Genomic DNA, 22,085 nt, shown 5'->3' with positions numbered 1-22,085 from the left:
GGGTAAGCACCGCAGGGGGGGCGCCACCCGCCATGCTTACCCTCGCCGCTTACCTGGACAAAAACAGCGCCTATTTTTGCTGCGAACCCATTCCCTTCTCTGGCCTGTCTTCCTCCTTCATCTTTTACAGCTTTCAAGTTCAGCGGAAGAGCAGGCCCGCCCACCCAACATCCCTCGGTGTTGGTGCTCCTGCCATGACAGTTCCGTTCCGGCATCCCTCCAACTACTGTGTGATCACTGCGATGTATCGCTCTCCCTCCTTGCCGCCCGCCCTGCATGCCTTTAAACTTCCAGACCTCCAGCAGCGTGCATCAGCGACATGAGCGCTGCCTTTGGCCAGCCCTGGAAGCCTCCTCTGTACAACGTCCCGCCTACGCAGGAAGCTGTACAGAGAAAGCTTCCGGGGCAGGCTAAAGGCAGCTCTTACATACCGTAGCTGATGCTGCGTGCCAGTGGAGCTGGAAAGCTTGGAGGCCTGCGGGATAGGGGTGAAGAGAGCTGAACAACCCCCCCCCCCCCCCCCCCGCATTGTCCAGAGCCAAGTCAGTGCACAGAGACCCTCCCTACCAAAAGAAAAGACGGAAAATGAGCACAATCCTTCCTCACCGCTTCCCACGAAAGGGGTATATAAAACCCGGGAGAGAAGAAACCAGAGACCCCTGAGAAACTCGACAATAGGATTCACAGTTTGTCTGGTTATGCTGGTTTGTGATGACAACTACTGTACAGTATATAATGTTCATTTTTTTTGTTCAACAATAAATGTGAATTCTTCATGAAAAAATGACATCCCCTGAAAATAAGACCTAGCGCATCTTTGGGAGCAAAAATTAATATAAGACACTGTCTTATTTTTGGGGAAACAGGGTACTTTATTGTATACCCTTTGTGTCAACTGCTCCTCCAAAAGTAGTTCCCACCACAGCATTTCTCAAGAAGCATAGTATTCAAAACAAACAAACAAAAACCCAAAAGGTTCCAAAATCTCAGCAGTTCATATAGAGCAGTTATGCAAAGCAATTCTTCAAACAAAGTAGCTCAAAACGGGCTCAAACTCCCAGCAATTCATGTATAGCAGGTATGCAAAGTAATTCTCCAAACACGGTAGCTCCAGAAAGAGTTCAAACCCTCCCCAGTAGTTCATGTCAGCAGTTAGTCAAAACAATTCCCCAAACACAGCAGTTCAGAAAGGGTTCAAACTCCCAGAAGTTCATGTATAGCAGTTATGCCCAAAACCACCACTCCTCCTCCTCTCTCCCTTTCAAAAGAAATCAACCTAGGGAGAGTGGCAAGGGGCCTTCCCCAACCAGGCCAGCATTATACCCTGATCACTACCCGCATGACCCTTCCATGGTAAACCTGCTCTCTCAGCTCCTCTCGTGGGATAGCCACCTTTTCCCTTCTTCTACCAGGCTCGCCTCCCGAGCAGCCCTCTCCTGTTTCACCTCCTTTCCTTCCAGTTTAGTCAGAGCAGCAATCTCCATCGGCTCCTCTTGCTCTAGTTCCTCCCCACACCCATTGCTCACCCGCTCTCCGTTTGCTTGATTGGGCAGGTTCAGAACTCCTTCCCTCATCCTGGCTCTCTGGGACAGGTTTTTCCAACTCCCTTCTCTTGCCCTTTTCCTGACCTCCTCTGGGGGCTGTTGGGGATTGAAGTCCCTGTTTCTACCATGGGACCTACTCGGGGGCTGCTGGGACTTGTAGTCTTTTCCTTTTCTCCAATCCCCCAGGGGAAAAGACTCCTTCCTTTCTCTACCCAGTCTCCCTCTCGAGCCTTGTTCCTCCATGTGCCTTCATTCTCCCTCTCACCCTCATATTCCTCACTCTATCTATTCTAATTGGTATCCATTTATTGTAGTAATGTATATTGATTTTTTTTCCCCTTCCCACCCCCACCCCCCAGTCATACACATAGCTATGTATTTTATCAACTATTCTTCTCTCTCTCCCCCCCCCCCCCCCCCTCCAAGGTATGTACTTACTGGAGATAAATCTCTACTTGTACATGTAATGATTGACTGTCAACAAACTAGTGGAAATTTGTTTCTCATGTAAAACACAAATCTTGAAATGGAATGGTTAAAGGGCAGCTCTGTCTTCACATTGCTTGTTCCAGCCCAGCTGTTGCTTGGTGTAATGAAGTGGAAGCCCATTGTGCAATGAGGGCTGTGCAGAGAAAGGAATAATTGAGCAGAAAAGCAGGAGGCTCTTGGTGTATGGGAAGAAGGTGACACCACATGAGGTTGGATTCAGATTCTCGTCAACATGGCACAGTGTGGTAGAAGTTTTTTTTCTAGACAGTTTGTTTATAGTACAGTATCCACGGTCAGTGGTTTTAGTTTTTAAATGCTGTGGGTATATTTTCCCTTAATAAGAATTACACATGCCACTAACTGGAGATATACTTCTGCTGCATTTCATTGCTAACTGTACCAGTGGGTAGAGGGCCACCTGCTAGAGTGACACCAGCAGCATTTTCAGGACACTTGCTCCTCTCACCTTTCAGCAGCAGTCCTATTTCTGAGATGCAGAGAGAAGCAGATTTTTTTTCTGTGCATGCCTCTAAAGCACACGCTACCTCCTTTCTACTGAATTGTTCTGGCCATGGCTGTGGAGTAGACTTATACGGTCTGTACCAGAGCCGGTGATGGGAGGCGGGACTGTTGGTTGGGAGGCGGGAAATACTGCTGGGCAGACTTATATGGTCTGTGCCCTGAAAAGGACAGGTACAAATTCAAGGTAAGGTATACACATATGAGTTTGTCTTGGGCAGACTGGATGGACCATGCAGGTCTTTTTCTGCCGTCATCTACTATGTTACCATGTTATGAGTCAAGAGTCAATTGGAAGCAGTTTTGGGTGGAGTCAGTGTTTAGTAAAAATGTACCGACTCTTAGCTTCAAAATAAAAACTTACAACATTACAATATATGGTAAATTTATCATTTTATACTTTCTTTGTCAAAGCACTGGTAAATATGTTATATTTGCCAGTACTTTAGATTCAGAACAAAAAATATAAAGCCTAATATCAGTAAGAGTCAGTCTGACAGTAGAGAAATTGAGAGGTCAGAGTCGAAGGTCCCTGTTCTGGCTACCTTGCTACGTGTAATGGCTTTGGCTATTTTTTAAGGCCCAATAAACAGAACTCCCAATCTTGTGCAACAAGTGGAGGTTTTCAGCCATGGATCTCATGGAGTCAGGGTTCAATAGGAATGTGTCACGAAACTTAGCATGATTTAAGAACATTTGAGTAGAGGTTTTGGACATGCTCAGGTGGTGTCACGTCTGTGGTCGTGACCCGTCTGAGGCTGACCTTATTTCTGGCGGTCAGCTTCTAAGCTGGCTTCTGTCTGGTCTTTCTGAGTTAGTTCTGTCTCTGTGTGCTGGCTGCTTCCAGCATAGCTCTGATTTCTCCACTGTACTGCACCTGGTTTGTGTTCCTCTTGCCCTCTGGTGGCCAGACCTGGTGGCTGCATTGGATTGTCTGTGTGCTGATTCCCGTTCCAGACTTCAGCCCAGTCCAGTCCAGATCTTCCGGCCTGCCAGACTTGCTTGTCTTGTTTGAGCCTGCACAGCACCCGTAGCTGCCTGGTGATTGTTGCAGTGGATCTCAGCTGCTGCTGGGCTTATTAGCCATTTGGGAACTCTCTGCTTTGCCTTTGCACCGCCTAAGGCCCTGGTATGTTGGGGTGCTGCTGCACTTCTGCCTAGTCCATATTATAGTCTGTATTCTTGCCTGATTCTAGTTTAGTCTTTGTGTAGCTTCGTGTACTGTATTGCTTGTTTCCCAGTGTTGTTTCTTGTTGTATGTCTTTGTCTAGTTCTTGGTTGCCTGTGTGTCTTGTTCAGTGGCTGCCTGGCTTCTTTCAGTTCTGTCTTTTGTCTACCAGTGTTTGTTCCCTGTTTCAGTGGCTGCTTGCAGCTTTCAGTTCTGGCCCTTGTCTGTCTGAGAGTCCTAGTCTAGTATTCTGCCTAGCTTCCCTGTGTGTTCTAGTCCCTGTGTGTATCCTGCTGGTATCCAGTTCCGGCCCTGTCCGGTAAGTCCTGCCGGCCACCTGCACTCAGGGGCTCAACTCCTGAGGGACGGTGGTCAAGTGCAGGTGAAGTCTAGCTGGCCCTGTCAGAGTTCTGCCTTATCCCTGTGTGGGGTGGTTTTGCCTGCCACTGCTGCTCCTTGGCAGTGGCCCAAGGGCTCACGATCCTAGTTCCTGCTTTTGGAAAGCCTGACAGGTGGAAACTGAACTCACAATCTTGGTGGTGGTAGACTCCTTTTCAAAGAGGATCCACTTTATTGTAGTAGTAGACTACTTTATTGTAGCAGTAGATTTTTTCCTCTTTGCATGGGGAAACTGTAGCCATATTAATAAAAGAGATGGTCTGACTCATGGGTTTACCATCACAGTTGTCTGAGGTACCCAACTTACAACACAGTTTTGATGAAGATTAACCAGGCAATTGAACATTCAGGTCTATCATGAGCATGTCTTTCACATGCAAATGGTTATACTGAACAAGTAGAGCATAGGCAGGGTGTTTTTATAACTCATCAGAACAGTTGCCCCTGACTGTAGAATTTGCATATCATGCAGACCACATTTTGACAAGTACTTTGCCATTGGTGTGTTTTACCCACAGCTGTACTCATGAGAAATATGACAGTTGAAAGGTCCCAGTTGTAGCAGAGTGGACCAAGAAGCTGAAGAAAATTTGTGCCCAGATACAACGAGCTTTGGAAAACGTGACCTCTGTCACCTTCAAATAATACAAAACATTGCTGTTAAATTGATCTCTGTTAGTCAGAAATATGATCACGTTACTCCTCTCCTTTGGCAGGAGCATTGGCTCCCAGTGAGCATACAAATCTCATATAAGATTCTGACTCTGATTCATAAAACACGAGCTAAAAACACTAGCATACCTTAGTAAAAGACCCCCTTAGATCCTTCCATCTGTTTTTTGCCGACTCCTTCAGGTTCACAGACGTATGTATTTGATTCTTCAAATTTGTTCTCTCTCAAAACCCCTACATGTATTTGTAAATTTTAGATTTTCCAGATATTCAGTCTAAGAATTGAAGCCTTTCCACTAATGGTGAATGGTCAACGGAAGTTCATTATCGAATATGTTCTCAGCTCAAGATTCAGCTGGAAGTTGTTTAATCCAGAAAATCATGACTGGGGAGAGTGACAATGTTGGCATAAGGACAGCATAGAAAAAAAATGGTAAAAGAGTGGAGCAGAGTATATAGCACAGACCTAGAAATGGTTACACTTCAGATAAAGACCTGAACAGTCCAGACTGGCTGGACCGTTCAGGTCTCTATCTGCCCTCATTTACTTTTTCCATAGCTTTTTGCTAGGTATGATACGCTGATGTGAGAAGGCAAAAAAAGTTTGCACTACTCAACTACTGGAAACTTAAGTATTATTAAAAATTACTGGGATCATGACCCTGACATAACTGGAAAATGAAGACATGATCACCTGGGGAATTCCTGTTCCAGCTACTTAAAAAAAATAAAATAAAAACCTTACTGTAAGAGAGCCAAATAGTAGTGCAGGTGTAAAATACAAGAACCACATTACTCATAGATATGTCAGTACCAAGTGACACTTGTAGAGAGAGAGCCTCAACTGTTAAGAAATGCAGAGACTGAAAAATTGGCAAAGGTAGAGATTTTATTCCAACATCATGATGAAGAGAACTTCCAGGTGCACTTTGGTATGTATACTGTTGGAAGTCAAAGGATACTGAACACAGTTCGGAGTAATTGGAACATAGATTAACTTCAATTTCATTAATAAATGTTGTTTGTTCGCTTAAAGGCCATGCCAGGCCCAAGTACCTCAGTAGATCAGATCCAGTACAGAATTCTGTCGATCCAATCTAGGCCAGAATGTCAAATTAGTTTTATAAACGTACTTGGGCTCAGACCGTAGAGAACCAACCAAGGATTCTCAGCATGGTGCTCGCCACTGTTGGACATAGGTCACATTGGAAATGAGGAGTGCAGCCCTGTTTTCTGTGACCCCACCCAGTGATGTGACCTCATCCCGACCAATAATTTAGGAGCCACTAGTTGAAGCTGCTGCTTCTTTGCTTCCCTCCCCCCACCCCCAACATAAGGTCAGAAGAGCTGGGGAGTAGTATTGGTAATATGGACATGGACAACCATTGCACCTGTAGCTCCCCTGCAAAAATTGTTGCAGGGTTGGACATTGGTCATGGTGGCAGTGCCAACGTGAATTTTCACTGATCTCATGATGAATGATTTGTGTGGCAGCACACCTTTTTGCATATGAACGGATGGAAACCGATGTGTGTATACTGTTGTTGCTTGTCCTCCAGTCCTTATTCAGTAACTTCCCCTGATTTGTGATATTTTAGCCACTTAGATTTTCTCTAAATGATTCACAGTATATCACATACATAGTAACATAGTAGATGATGGCAGGTCTAAAGACTGCACAGTGCTGTTCTCCAGCTCTGCGGTCAAGCCAACCTCTTCTTTACCCTTGGACTCCTCATGGAAGAAAGATCTGGGCACTGGCTCACCAAACCTTTCCCCCCAAATCGATGAAGGTGATGCCTCCTGTCTTGTGAGTGGCAAAGAAGACTATTCCCCATTACATCACATCAGATTAGGCATTAGTTTAGGAAGGGACTTCAGAATGTTTCTCAGTTATATAGAGGGCATATTGCTGAGGCTTCTACTACACAGTTTAACTCTTAATTTTGGAAAGTTTGTGTCAACATTTTAAAGCAGTGGTCTTTGTTTTTCTTCTTTTCATGTGTATATCATGTATTTATAAAGAAATGTCATGTTCTATGACTAATGATTTAATGTTTCCTGGCTCTTCTAATTTAACTGTTTTTTTGTTTTTCTTTTAAAGCTCCAGATCCTACCTCAGTTCTTCATTCCACAGCAACAAAATGTATTGATGTGCAGAAGAATCATCATAAAACCAAATGGTTTATGCCCTGGGGACCAAACCAATGCGAGAAGATTAGCTCCTTTGATGAGGCTTTGAAAAGACAAATAGAAGCCAATGACATCGTGTTTGCTGTCCACATTCCCTTTATTTCCAAGGAGATGAGCCCCTGGTTCCAATTCATGCTCTCAATCATGCAACTTGACATTGCCTTCAAGAGTAATAACTTCATACGTAAGTCTTGTATTTATTGCTCTGATTTCTTTCTAGCAACATTGCCTTGTATTCTCTTTTGTTTATGCATGCTTCCAGATTGACTTTCTGTGCTTTAGATCATCCAAGAGAGTTTTCAGGATTAACATAAAACTAGGGTTACCATTTTGTGTCCTCTGAAAAAGAGGACACATGTCACGCCCCCTTTGGGTCCTCGTTCCGCCCCTATTCCCCTCCCCCCGTCACATACCCCCCCCCCCCACCCCCCACTTACTATCTAGCCCTGGTGGTCTAGTAGCGTCTTCTCTTCAGGGCCTTGCCTTGCCCTTGCCTGCTGCATCCTCCTCGGTCTGGCTGGGGATTCAAAATGGCCACCGAGAGTTGAAGTGGCCTCGTGAGAGTTCAACTCTCGGCGGCCATTTTGAATCCCCAGCCAGACCGAGAAGGATGATAGACAGGGGAGGCAGTGCTCCGGGCAGGAAGGAGGGGGCTCTTTCCTGCCCCGAAGATGTCACTAGACCACCAGGGAACATGGTAAGGAAGGGGAGGGGATGGGAGACCAGACCCACGGCGCCGATTGCCCGCCCACCGCACGCAAGAGCCCGCCCGCGCCCACGTTTGTCCAGAAATCCGGACAAACGTGGGCGCGGGCAAAATCCGCCGGACGCCCCGGACATGCCCTCAAAAAGAGGACATGTCCGGGGAAATCCGGACGAATGGTAACCCTACATAAAACATTATTTTAGCCTCTTGTTTTCATTTTGATGTAAACATTTAACATATGCAACACAGCAGCCCTGCTGTAAGTAGCTAACTTTCTAGAAGTTCAAACCAAATTCCAGACACATCCTGCAAAATAATTATAGGCATTATTGGTTTGTGGCATGGTAGCGAAGGTCCCAGATTTTATCCCCTCTTTCTGAAGGCCAGTTGGCCCATTTCTTTAAATGGGGAAAACTTCACAAAATTGTGGGAAGCTACAAACGGGGATTCTTTCACAGTTTTCAGCTATTCTGTGTTCATTCTTCTGGATTGGCTCAAAAAGGGGTCATTATCTCGAGTTTGAAACTTGTAATAATTGGCACTAGACCTTCAACCCAATATGTTGTCTGTTTTATTTCATATTTGCCCACTTGGGATCAGAAACAATTTGGTACCTCTAGCTGCAAGTTCTTAAGGCAACTCTTTAGGAAATGTAGGGATAAAGATGGAAATGAGTTTGCAGAAGGGGTATGATTGTTTTTGTGAGAAGGAGAGGGCTAAAACTACACATCCTTAACCTCTGGCTTGTACCATCTTGAACAAGTGAGTGTTATCCCTAGGGCTGTGGAGCTGGAGTTGGAAGTGATTTTGGATAGAGTTGGAGTCTGTAAAAATATACTGACACTGACCAGCTTCATAAAAACTTACACATGTCATTTTATACTTTTATGGTAAATATAAGTTATATTTTCCAGTACTTTAGATCCAGTAGAAATAATTTAAAGCCTAATACCAGTAGGAGTCGGAGATGGACAGTAGAAAAATAGAGGAGCCGAAGTTGAAGGTTTGGTGTACGGACTCCACAGCCCTGGTTATCCCTTCCCAGCCAATAGAAGGTGGTAGAGAAACTGATCTTTTCCAGTGACATCGCCAATAAAAGAAGGGCTGGTGCTCATTGGAAAATTTCATTCTCTGCTGCCAGAGCCTACTTAACCAGAAGGGTGAGATTCTGGAGCCCGTGGCTGAGCCAGGGCTGGTGTGAAAGATACCACACCCTCCAAGACCTGATGGGGGGCTATATAACCTCTTGCTGTAGGAAGAGAAAAACTTTCAGCAGAGAACCTCAAAACAAGTCTGAGCACCCCCCCCCCCCCCCCCCCCAGGAGCATTTCCCTTGCAGCAACTAGTGAGGTAATTAAATTTGCTGTATCTGGATTTTCAAAAGATGTTTGACAAAGTACCTGATAAAAGACTCCAGGGGAAATTGGAGAGTCATGGGATAGGAGGTAGTGTTCTGTTGTGGATTAAAAACTGGTTCAAAGATAGAAAACAGAGTAGGGTTACATGGCCAGTATTCTCAATGGAGAAGGGTGGATAGTGGGGTTCCCCAGGGGTCTATACTGGGACCGCTGCTTTTTGACATATTTATAAATGATCTAGAGATGGGAGTAACTAGTGAGGTAATTAAATTTGCTGATGACAAAGTTATTCAAAGCTGATAAATCGCATGAGGATGACAAATTACAAGAGGACCTTACTAGACTGGGAGACTGGGCATCCAAATAGCAAGTGACGTTTACTGTGAGCAAGTGCCAAGTGATACATGTGGGAAAGAGGAACCTGAACTATAGCTACGTAATGCCAGGTTCCACATTAGGAGTCACCGACCGGGAAAGGGATCTAGGTGTCATCATTGATGATACATTGAAAACCTGTGCTCTCACTGTGCGGCGGTGGCAGCAGCAGCGACGGCTAAGAAAGCAAATAGAATGTTAGGTATTATTAGGAAAGGAATGGAAAACAAAAATGAGCACATTATAATGCCTTTGTATTGCTCCATGATGCGACCACACCTTGAATATTACATGCAGTTCTGGTCACCACATCTCAAAAAAGATATAGTGGAATTAGGAAAGGTACAGAGAAGGTCGACGAAAATGATAAAGGGGCTGGGACGACTTCCCTATGAAGAAAGGCTAAAGCGTCTAGGGCTCTTCAACTTGGAGAAAAGACAGCTGAGGAGAGATATGAGAGAAGTCTATAAAATAATGAGTGGAGTGGAACGAGTAGATGTGAATCACTTGTTTACTCTCTCCAAAATTACTAGGACTAGGGGGCACGCAATGAAGCTACAAAGTAGTAAATTTAAAATGAATTGGAGAAAATATTTCTTCACTCAACGTGTAATTAAACTCTGGAATTTGTTGCCAGAGAATGTGGTAAAAGCAGTTAGCTTAGCCAAACCTTTTTTTAAACTCTATCTTCCTAAAAGAAAAGTCCATAAGCCAAAATTAAAATGGACTTACTACTACTACTAGACGTACACAGCGCTGTACACTTGAACATGAAGAGACAGTCCCTGCTCCACAGAGCTTACAATCTAATTAGGACAGACAAACAGGACAAACATGAGTTAAGGGAATATTAAAGGGTTAGGGTTGTTAGGGTTCTGAACAAGTGAATAAGGGATAGGAGTTAAAAGCAGCATCAAAAAGGTGGGCTTTTAGCCTAGATTTGAAGACAGCCAGAGATGGAGCTTGACGTACCGGCACAGGAAGTCTATTCCAGGCATATGTTGCAGCAAGATAAAAGGAACGGAGTCTGGAGATGGCGGTGGAGAAGGGTGCAGATAAAAGAGATTTACCCAGTGAACGGAGTTCCCGGGGAGGAATGTAAGGAGAGATGAGAGTGGAGAGGTACTGAGGAGCTGCAAAGTGAATGCACTTATAACTCGGGTGACCCCAATGGTCGGGCCGCCATTGGGTCCAGTATTCCGCTGGCTGCAGTCAATGTTTTGCTGACTGCCAGCAGTGTTATGCCCAGAAATTCAGTTCCAGGTCGTGTCTGGTCTCTGAAATTGAATTTCCAGGTTTATGGATGAGGGAAAGGTGAGTAGTGGAGTGCCTCAGGGATCGGTACTGGGGCGATTTTGTTCAATATATTTGTGAGTGACATTGCCGAAGGGTTAGAAGGTAAAGTTTGCCTTTTTGTGGATGATACTAAGATTTGTAGCAGAGTGGACTCCCAGGAGGAGGAGTGGAAAACATGACAAAGGATCTGCGGAAGCTAGAAGAATGGTCTAAGGTTTGGCAATTAAAATTCAATGCGAAGAAATGCAAAGTGATGCACTTAGGGTGTAGAAATCCACAGGAGACGTACGTGTTAGGCGGTGAGAGTCTGATATGTACGGACGGGGAGAGGGATCTTTGGGTGATAGTATCTGAGGATCTGAAGGTGACTAAACAGTGTGACAAGGCGGGGGCCATAGCTAGAAGGTTGCTAGGCTATATAGAGAGAGGTGTGACAAGCAGATGAAGAGGTTTTAATACCCCTGTATAAGTCGTTGGTGAGGCACCACCTGGAGTATTGTGTTCAGTTTTGGAGGCCGTATCTTGTTAAGGATGTAAAAAGAATTGAAGCGGTGCAAAGAAAAGTTATGAGAATGGTATGGTATTTGCGTTACAAGACGTATGAGGAGAGACTTGCTGACCTGAACAAGTATACCCTGGAGGAAAGGAGAAACAGGGGTGATATGATACAGATGTTCAGATATTTGAAAGGTATTAATCGGCAAACAAACCTTTTCCGTAGATGGGAAGGTGGTAGAACTAGAGGACATTAAATTAGATTGAAGGGGGGCAGACTCAAGAAAAATGTCAAGAAGTATTTTTTCACGGAGAAAGTGGTGGATACTTGGAATGCCCTCCCGCGGGAGGTGGAGATGAAAACGGTAACATAGTAGATGACGGCAGAAAAAGACCTGCACGGTCCGGTCCATCTAGTCTGACCAACAAGATAAACTCATATGTGCTACTTCTTGTATATACCTTACCTTGGTGTGTATCTGCCATTTTCAGGACACAGACAGTAGAAGTCTTGCCCAGAACTAGCCCCGCCTCCCAATCTCGGCTAAGCTTCTGAGGATCTATTCCTTCTGCACATGATTCCTTTGTTTATTCCACGGTAACGGAATTCAAAAATGCGTGGGATAAACATAAAGGAATCCTGTTCAGAAGGAATGGATCCTCAGAAGCTTAGCCAAGATTGGGTGGCAGAGCTGGTGGTGGGAGGTGGGGTTAGTGCTGGGCAGACTTGTATGGTCTGTGCCCTGAAAATGGCAGAAACAAATGATGGTCAGGTATACACAAAGTAGCACATATGAGTTTATCTTGTTGGGCAGACTGGATGGACCGTGCAGGTCTTTTTCTGCAGTCATCTACTATGTTACTACTATCCAGCTTATTTTCGAAGGAGATTGCCGGCCAGCTTCCGACACAAGTTGGGAGATGGCCGGCGATCTCCTAAAGCCGGCCAAATCGGTATAATCGAAAGCCGAACAGTTCAGGGAGAGCAGCAAGGAAGGCGAGAAGCAGTTGCAGGCTGAAAACCCTTGGGCAGGGAGGTCCCTAAAGTACTGAAGTCTTGGAAGTATTTGCAGGCTGAAAATCCTTGGACCCCTGAGGAAGGCCTGTCGGCCGAAACACAGACCGTGTAGGGTCCCATTAAACTTTTCTGGTGCTCTTACTCCCTTGTTCTTTGGATTTTTTTTTTTTGGTCTGTTTTGGTTTATCTTCCGCCATTTTTTGTGTTTTGCAGTTCACTTCAGGCAGGTGGACCCAGGCCCCCTCCCCCCCCCCATGTGTTACACTTGTGGTGGTAAATGGGAGCCCTCCAAAACCCCCCCAAAACCACTGTACCCACATGTAGGTGCCCCACTTCAACCATAAGGGCTATGGTAATGGTGTACAATTGTGGTGAGTGGGATTTGGGGGGTTCAGCACCCAAGGTAAGGAGGTATGCACCTGTGAGCTATTTTTGAAGTTCACTGCAGTGCCCCCTTGGGTGCTCGGTTGGTGTCCTGGCATGTGAGGTGGACCAGTGCACTACAAATGCTGGCTCCTCCCACGACCAAATGCCTTGGATTTGGCCGGGTTTGAGATCGCCGGCCTCAGTTTCCATTATCGGCGAAAACCCGGCCATCTCTGACATTTGGCTGGCCTCAACCGTATTATTGAAACGAAAAATGGCCGGCCATCTTTTGCGATAATACGGTTTGGGACTGCTCTTTGCGGCGCCATCTATTTGGCCGGTGCCGTTTGATTATGCCCCTCCACGTAAGTCAATAAGAGGAGTTTGAACTGTATGTAGAAAATGATAGGAAGCCAGTGAAGTGACTTGAGAGGGCTAATATGAGCATAACGACACTGGCGGAATATTAGTCGTGCAGCAGAATTTTGAACAGATTGAAGAGGAGAGAGATGGCTAAGTGGGAGACCTGTGAGAAGCAAGTTGCAGTAGTCTAAGCGAGAGGTGATAAGAGTGAGGATGAGGGTTCTGGTAGTGTGCTCAGAAAGGAAAGGGCAAATTTTGGTGATATTCTAGAGAAAGAAACGACAGGTTTTAGCAGTCTGCTGAATATGTGCAGAGAAGGAGAGGGAGGAGTCGAAGATGACCCCAAGGTTATGAGCTGATGAGACAGGAAGGATGAGAGTGTTATTCACAGAAATAGAGAATGGGGGAGGAGGAGAAGAGGTTGGTTTAGGGGGAAAGATAAGCTCAGTCTTGGTCATGTTTAGTATCAGATGGCGCTGAGACATCCAGGCAGCAATGTGAGACAGGCAGGCTGTTATTTTGGCCTGGATTTTGGCTGAGATTTCTGGTGTCGAGAGAGAGATCTGGGAGTCATCAGTGTAAAGATGATAGTGAAAACCAGTAGGATAAGCAGCATAAAATGTATTGTACTGTTTTGGGATCTTGCGAGGTACTTGTAACCTGGATTGGCCACTGTTGGAAACAGGATGCTGGGCTTGATGGACCTTCGCTCTGTCCCAGTATGGCAATACTTATGAGCTGGCTCATTCTGTGCTAGATGCCTTCATGGTCTTGCCATGAGGCTGGGAGGTAAAGCGACAGGCTTTGACACTTATGCCGTCAAACGGTGGAAAATAGGAGTGGTGATCAACAATATGACATGGTACAGAAAGTCTAGGATGATCCAACAACAAAGATGAACACGATGTAACACCAGTATGGCACAATGAGGATATGCTGCATTGGGTCTCTGTTTGTTTCAATAAGCTATATTGGTGTTACATCGTGTTTATCCTTTTCAAGCTTATACTATGGCACCTCCTGAAGCTGGGGGCAGTGGAGCCTGTCCTGCTGAGGAACAGGGGACTGGGGCATTACTTCATTTGTTTCATGGTCCCGTAGAAAAGAGGATCCCTTTGGCTTATTCTGGAACTCAAAATGAGTAAATGCCTTCCTCAGGATTCAACACTTTTGGATGGAAACACTCCACTTGGTGATCGTCTCCGTTCAGCCGGGCGAGTTTTTGACCTTCCTGGTGAGAAGAAAAGAGGCTGTGCAATTCATTATAGCTGCAGTGGTTGGTGGGGCATGGGTGTGCTTTGTGGGACCACCTGCTGCTTTGGCAGACTCATACTGGAATCTTCTAATGATCAGCCCTCCTTACAATGGTGATGTTGCTAGAAAAGCTCAGCGTACCTACCTCCATGTGCTGGCAGGAAGGGATAACGCCCGCTTGCCTGACTAAAGGAAACAAACTAAACAGGTATGACTAAGTTTCACTTTTTTTAAAGTAGCTAGGAGACTGATGGTCAGTGAGACTAAAATAATTTAAATTGTAGAAATGTTTGTATTTTAGTCTCAGCTAGTGTTCCAACCACATGAAAACAAACAAAAAAAGTGTCTTTCCAACCTCCACCCACTCTTTTGTTTTCCCCTGGACAATCACTTCCTCCTACAAACCAGTCTGTCTGATTGTAAATTTCCGTGGGAAACTTTTTTTTTTGTAGTCTGTGTGCTGCTTCTCCAGGCATCAGGTGAACAAATGTAAGAGAGACTTTCAATGTTAGATGGCCTGCTTTTAAGGATAATTCAGTTATGAGTATATGTGAAAGATATGCAAATGAACAGCTAGAAGGGTGGGTAAAACTTGGTGATTCAAAAAATAAAAATACATATATAAAATTTTAAATTGGGTTTTAAATTATCTGAAAACATTTTATGTTAAAAGAAAAACCTAGCTGAGAGATAATCATGAATAGTAATAGCTTCTGATTTTAGTCTATGAGCATGTCTGATCAGTCCTTGCAGGTAGTGTTAATGAGCAAACAAGTTAAAGCTAGTACCTTTCTAGAAGCAAAGAAGGATGAAGGTTAGATAGATCTGAGAATGAAGGAATCAAGTGGTTATAAATAGAAGGGACAAAGGAGAAGAACAGAAAGCAAATCTGAATGAGAGCAGAATAACTTTTTCCTGCAGTCCAGAGGAATAAGTTCACCATTTTGAATGCATCTTCTTCCATTGATTTGAATTTTTTTTTTTTTTTTTTTTTTTTTTGGGGGGGGGGGGGTTAGATCTGTTGAGAGAATTGTAGAACACAAAATCTATGGTAAAATAGCAAGTCATAAGAGACCCCATGTGTAAATATTTCAATAAGGAGAACATTGCTGAGTACTTAGACTCAAGCCCATAAGGCAGAGGTCCTCAAATCCAGCCCTCGAGGTCCACAACCCAGCCTGGTTTTCAGGATTTCCATAATGAATATATATGAGATCTATTTGCATGCAGTAGAAACAGTGAATGTAAATAGATCTTATGCATATTTATTGTGGAAATCTTGAAAACCAGGCTAGGTTGTGGACCTCAAGGACTGGATTTGAGGACCCTTGCCATAGTCATTGCTGAGATAGGTATCAGTCTCCTTCCATCCCCAGAATGATCCTGTTGCCCCCCCCCCCCCCCCCCCCCCCCCCCCGATAAGGGCAGGTCAAGAAATTGATACCAGCCTGACTGAACAGGAGATACATCATACTGGTTGATTCTGATTAGAGAGTGGCACGGGGACAGAAGTTTCTCCCGTCCCCACTGGAATGTAACCCATCCCATGTACTGAACCCGACTTGTGTTAAAATAACCCAACTTAACAGTAGCCAATGTTGATAACTTCCCCTCTGTGCTTATGGGGATTTCAGTAACATTTCTCTTAAAAACATAATTGCTATTAGAGGCCAACCTTGCTAGCGCCCGTTTCATTTCTTTCAGAAACGGGCCTTTTTTACTAGTCTTATATATATTTTTTTGTGCTATTATAATTGCTGAGCTAGCTTAGAGACACAAGGAATGGATAACTTCCTAACTATTCAACAAATAAAGGTCAACTAGATAAGCTTTCACCAGTTAACAATTTCAGTACACAATGAGGCATATTTTCAAAGCACTTAGAAGCTCATTTTCAAAGCACTTAGACTTACAAAGTTCCATAGGTTACTATGGAACTTGGTAAGTCAAAGTAATTTGAAAATATGCCTCATAGTAACCTATGGAAGTTTGTAAGTCTTAAGTGCTTTGAAAATGAGCCTCAATATTACAGACATGCAGTTCCACTGTAATAAAATTTCCAACTTCTCATTTAAAATACAGTTGAAACAACCAAGTTTTTAAAAGTGCCTGTATTTATCTGCACACTGCTGGGATAACTTTGCTATTAAACTAGTCACATGTACTGATGCCCTCTCCATTGTATACCTCAAAGACCATTTTAACTCTGCTACAGGAAAGCCTTTAAGTGTTTTCTGTTTAGTATTGCACCCTCAGGGCAAATGTGTAGTTTGCATATTCTCTCAACTAGACAAATTGGATTTGGATGAATCTAGGAAGCAGATTTTTTTTTTTTTCTGTGGTGAGTCTTGTTGAGTAGAGCAGGCTACCTCTAGAATTGAGGCTGGTCACCTGCTATACCACGTTTAGGAAAAAGATGAAAGCTTTTGTTTTTGGTCAGACATTTGATCTATGGGTATCCTAATGGTTAGAGCAGCAAGGTGAGGCCTGGTTCAAATTCCACTGCAGCAACTTGGGCAAACACTTTTAACCACACTCTTTTGCCTCAGGTACAAACTTAGATTATTAACCCTCTAGGGGCAGCAAAGTTCCTGTTGTACCTGAATGTAACTTGCCTTGAGCTATAACTCAGCCAAATCCTAGTCAGTAGTAATAGTGAATCATGGTATGATGTTTTGTTTGTTACTGCTGTATTTGTTTTACTGGTTAATTGTAATTTTATGTATGTGTTAGATAATCTGCTCAGAACCATCCATGGGCAGAATATGAGCAGTTTAAAATAACCAGACACCCTCTATTGTGTAACACAAAGTCCATATTCATGTGAAATCATTCAGTGCTAAATGTTATGAAGTAAATGAGCAAACTTTCCTTAAGTGATGTTCTTATGTCCTGTCTGGTGAATACTACTTTTTGTCATATTAGGGTGCTACACAAAGTGTTCTCTTCGATACATCCTACATCTTTCATGATGAAAACTCAAGCTTGATGAGGAGTTAAATTTCTTGGGTCATCTTAACATTAAAAAAAAAATAGCAGCATTGAATCACCTGGAAGGCTCTCAAATGTATTGCTCCATTTTATTTCAATCTGTTAACATTGGCAAATAATGGTAATTACCCATTAAAAGTTGCATAAAAGTCATGTTTTTGCTGCACATCTACCAAAGTCCCTGAAGCAGTTGTGTAAGTAGACAAAGCCTGTATGGAGTCTGGTGTTTGAGAGGATGTCCACTGCTCCTTGCAGCCAGATGGAGCAGCTATGAAGATTTTAACAAGACAGAATATCAAATACAAGAGGGGAACCAAACTCAACTGCTTTCTGAAAGAAAATGTCCAAACATGCACTCCAAAAATCCCACAGAGAACAACCATAAGTCAATTTCAAATGATGTAAAGAAATATATTAATAATACCAAGTGTGCTCATAGTTGAAACTGGACCATCACAGTCCAACAATATATAATCAAAAGACAAAAAGAATTTGAAAAACTTATTTTAGTTGTATCAGTTTGTTAGCTAGGGCTTCCTTACATGGGTCCCAACATGGACCATGTTTCGCATTGGCTGCTTCAAGGAACCCACACAGACAATAAGCATGAACTGTGTGACTCAACTCTGAAAATAAAAACAGCTATAATAAACAGTCTAAAAAGTTGATAAATGAATAAAATAAAATTGCAAGTCATATAACAGACAAAGGCAAATGGAATTTTTATTTATTTTATTTATCACATTTGTATCCCACCTTTTCCCACTGATAGCAGGCTCAAAGTGGCTTACAAAAGTATTGTAGTAAGTTACAATGCAAGAAGCACAATTTTTCAAATTTATCAGAATAAAAAAAATAACAGTTAAACAACGATGGGTATTGAAGTAGGATATAAATAACAATCAGAAGTAAATATGAAAGATGAGATGTAATTAGAGTCTATTGGATCTTATAATAGTAAGGGATAATTCTGATTAGTGGAGGAGTGGCCTAGTGGTTAGGGTGGTGGACTTTGGTCCTGGGGAACTGAGGAACTGAGTTTGATTCCCGGCACAGGCAGCTCCTTGTGACTCTGGGCAAGTCACTTAACCCTCCATTGCCCCATGTAAGCCGCATTGAGCCTGCCATGAGTGGGAAAGCGCGGGGTACAAATGTAACAAAAAAAAAAATTTATGTTGAACCTGGGGAATAAGCCTTCTTGAACAATACTGTTTTCAATGATTTCCTAAAGTTTAGGTAATTTTTGGTAAGGCGTTCCACGGTTGAGTGCCAATGTAAGTGACGTTGAGGCGATTTATACTTTAAGCCATTGCAGTGTAAGTTCAGATAAGATCGCTATGAACTGGTTCTGTTTCTAGGTGGTAAATCAACCAGTTTAAGCATGTATTCTGGTACCTCACCGTAGATTATTCTGTGGATTAATGTACATATTTTAAAGGCTATTCGTTCTTTTATAGGGAGCCAATACAGAATTTCTCTGAGTGGTTTTGCAGTTTCAAATTTAGATTTTCCAAATATCAGTCTTGCCGCAGTATTTTGGGCCGTTTGTAATTTCTTGAGCAGTTGTTCTTTGCATCCCGCATATACAGTGGGGGAAATAAGTATTTGATCCCTTGCTGATTTTGTAAGTTTGCCCACTGACAAAGACATGAGCAGCCCATAATTGAAGGGTAGGTTATTGGTAACAGTGAGAGATAGCACATCACAAATTAAATCCGGAAAATCACATTGTGGAAAGTATATGAATTTATTTGCATTCTGCAGAGGGAAATAAGTATTTGATCCCCCACCAACCAGTAAGAGATCTGGCCCCTACAGACCAGGTAGATGCTCCAAATCAACTCGTTACCTGCATGACAGACAGCTGTCGGCAATGGTCACCTGTATGAAAGACACCTGTCCACAGACTCAGTGAATCAGTCAGACTCTAACCTCTACAAAATGGCCAAGAGCAAGGAGCTGTCTAAGGATGTCAGGGACAAGATCATACACCTGCACAAGGCTGGAATGGGCTACAAAACCATCAGTAAGACGCTGGGCAAGAAGGAGACAACTGTTGGTGTCATAGTAAGAAAATGGAAGAAGTACAAAATGACTGTCAATCGACAAAGATCTGGGGCTCCACGCAAAATCTCACCTTGTGTGGTATCCTTGATCATGAGGAAGGTTAGAAATCAGCCTACAACTACAAGGGGGGAACTTGTCAATGATCTCAAGGCAGCTGGGACCACTGTCACCACGAAAACCATTGGTAACACATTACGACATAACGGATTGCAATCCTGCAGTGCCCGCAAGGTCCCCTGCTCCGGAAGGCACATGTGACGGCCCGTCTGAAGTTTGCCAGTGAACACCTGGATGATGCCGAGAGTGATTGGGAGAAGGTGCTGTGGTCAGATGAGACAAAAATTGAGCTCTTTGGCATGAACTCAACTCGCCGTGTTTGGAGGAAGAGAAATGCTGCCTATGACCCAAAGAACACCATCCCCACTGTCAAGCATGGAGGCGGAAATGTTATGTTTTGGGGGTGTTTCTCTGCTAAGGGCACAGGACTACTTCACCGCATCAATGGGAGAATGGATGGGGCCATGTACCGTACAATTCTGAGTGACAACCTCCTTCCCTCCGCCAGGGCCTTAAAAATGGGTCGTGGCTGGGTCTTCCAGCACGACAATGACCCAAAACATACAGCCAAGGCAACAAAGGAGTGGCTCAGGAAGAAGCACATTAGGGTCATGGAGTGGCCTAGCCAGTCACCAGACCTTAATCCCATTGAAAACTTATGGAGGGAGCTGAAGCTGCGAGTTGCCAAGCGACAGCCCAGAACTCTTAATGATTTAGAGATGATCTGCAAAGAGGAGTGGACCAAAATTCCTCCTGACATGTGTGCAAACCTCATCATCAACTACAGAAGACGTATGACCGCTGTGCTTGCCAACAAGGGTTTTGCCACCAAGTATTAGGTCTTGTTTGCCAGAGGGATCAAATACTTATTTCCCTCTGCAGAATGCAAATAAATTCATATACTTTCCACAATGTGATTTTCCGGATTTAATTTGTGATGTGCTATCTCTCACTGTTACCAATAACCTACCCTTCAATTATGGGCTGCTCATGTCTTTGTCAGTGGGCAAACTTACAAAATCAGCAAGGGATCAAATACTTATTTCCCCCACTGTATATGAAAGTCAAAGGACAGAACACCTCTTGTACAGTCTCTCTCACACTTCTTCAAAAAATGCCGTAAAGCCGGAAGTGGGCACAGTCCTATTTAAAATATAAAAACACATGCCCCCCCCCCCCCCCCCCCCCCCAAAAAAAAAAAAAAAACTGGCAAATTGCAGCGTGGGATAAGGCACATGGGTGTTTACACTTAAAGCCATGTGTGCAATGATGATAAGAGATTGTGGATGAGCAGTTGACCTGTTTATTCTATGATGGTCCAGTTTCAACTATGAGTACACTTGGTGTTAATTTCAATTTATTCCTTCTTATATCCCACATTATCTGAACAAATTTGGTTTAGTGTGGCTTACATTAGGCAGAGGTTACAAATTAGTGTTACATGGAGATAGTTGCTTATCAGGACCTTTATTGGAGGATTATATCAGGGCATGGGTTGGACACATTTATGTATTATATTTTGGAGTATCACATAATAGTGTTACAGTGAAGTGTTATACTGTTTTGTTGAATTGGAGGGATACCTTTTGATTCATTGTAGTGTTGCTTTGGCGATATATATATTATAGTGTTATTTAGAGAGATGCAGTGTATGGATTGATGTTTTTCTGATGATGTATTGCTAATTGGAGCGCTGTCTCATTTAGTCATCGGTTGTTCTGGTAGCTACATCTTAAATAAATATGCTTTGACTTGCTTGTGAAAGGACAGGTAATCTGAGGTCTGGAAGCTGGTTCCATATTTTTGCTGCTTGGTATAAGAATCCAGCAGCATATGATGACAATTTTTGACCAGAGATGACTAAACCTTTGCATACAACTGTACATCTTCTGTTCACTCACCCCTCTTTCTCCTTCAGTCCTCTTATGCTTCACCATATTTCGCCTTCCATTGCCCCTCTCAGTTCTCCATTTTTACCTCCAGAGTGTTATCTCCCCTCCCCCGTCACACACACTCTCCCCCATATTCAGTCTGCTATTATCCTGTTTCTCTTCTTCCCCAGTAGCTGTATTTTTCTCTTGCCACTTCCCATGATCCCACGTGGACATTGGCGCCCCCTTCTCAATCTTTTCATTTCACTTCCCTCCACTTTTAACTCCTTTACTCCAGTTACCCCTGGCACTTCTCATGTGTCCTCAGTCAATGTTTCTGTGATTTCCTCTTGCCTCCAGTTATCTCTTTGCATACTCTTTCCCCCTTTCAATAATCCTATCTGGTTGTCTATTATCCACCTGTCCCTCTTCATCTCTCTCGAACTCCCTCTTCCCTATCTCTGATTTCAGGAAAGTTAGGCCCCTTCTTATGCTGTTCCCAGTATTCACCCACCCTTCACCCCATTTCCTTTCAACCTTTCCCTACTTTCTCTCCCATAAGAATTCCAGGCTTGTTTCAGGATCTCTCTTCCCCCCCCCCCCCCCCCCCCCCCCCCCCCCCCCCCCCTTGTTCTTAGCTGAATCCAAAATCTTTGGATGATTGACTTTGGCTTTTTTTTCTACTCCAGCTCCTCCCTTCCTGTTCTGTCCCATGAGATACTTGTTGAAACAAGGAACAGGAAGAAGGGGATGGTACTGGAGCAGCCACCTGTAGAGAAGAAAGCAAATTGCTCTGCTCTCTTCTTTAGTCCCTTCTCGGCATGTTCCCTGGTTGCTGACTGGAGAGCAGACCTGGAGCAGTAAACAGAACCAACTGTCTGGCA

At 43.7% G+C, this 22,085-nt stretch overlaps 1 protein-coding gene across 1 annotated transcript in view; it reads left to right on the top strand.

Annotated features, from left to right (window-relative positions):
- Nucleotides 1–22,085, top strand: part of WLS (Wnt ligand secretion mediator) — a 98,358-nt gene that overhangs the window by 15,460 nt on the left and 60,813 nt on the right. Inside the window, exon 2 of the mRNA XM_030205751.1 lies at nt 6,896–7,168. Within this exon, the coding sequence (XP_030061611.1) occupies nt 6,896–7,168 (273 nt within the window). The remainder of the gene's footprint in view (nt 1–6,895; nt 7,169–22,085) is intronic.

Source organism: Microcaecilia unicolor, chromosome 6 (genome assembly GCF_901765095.1).
Source record: "Microcaecilia unicolor chromosome 6, aMicUni1.1, whole genome shotgun sequence".
Taxonomy (NCBI): domain Eukaryota; kingdom Metazoa; phylum Chordata; class Amphibia; order Gymnophiona; family Siphonopidae; genus Microcaecilia; species Microcaecilia unicolor.
The sequence above is the reverse complement of the archived record's forward strand: the minus strand, read 5'-3'. Positions and strand labels throughout refer to the sequence as shown.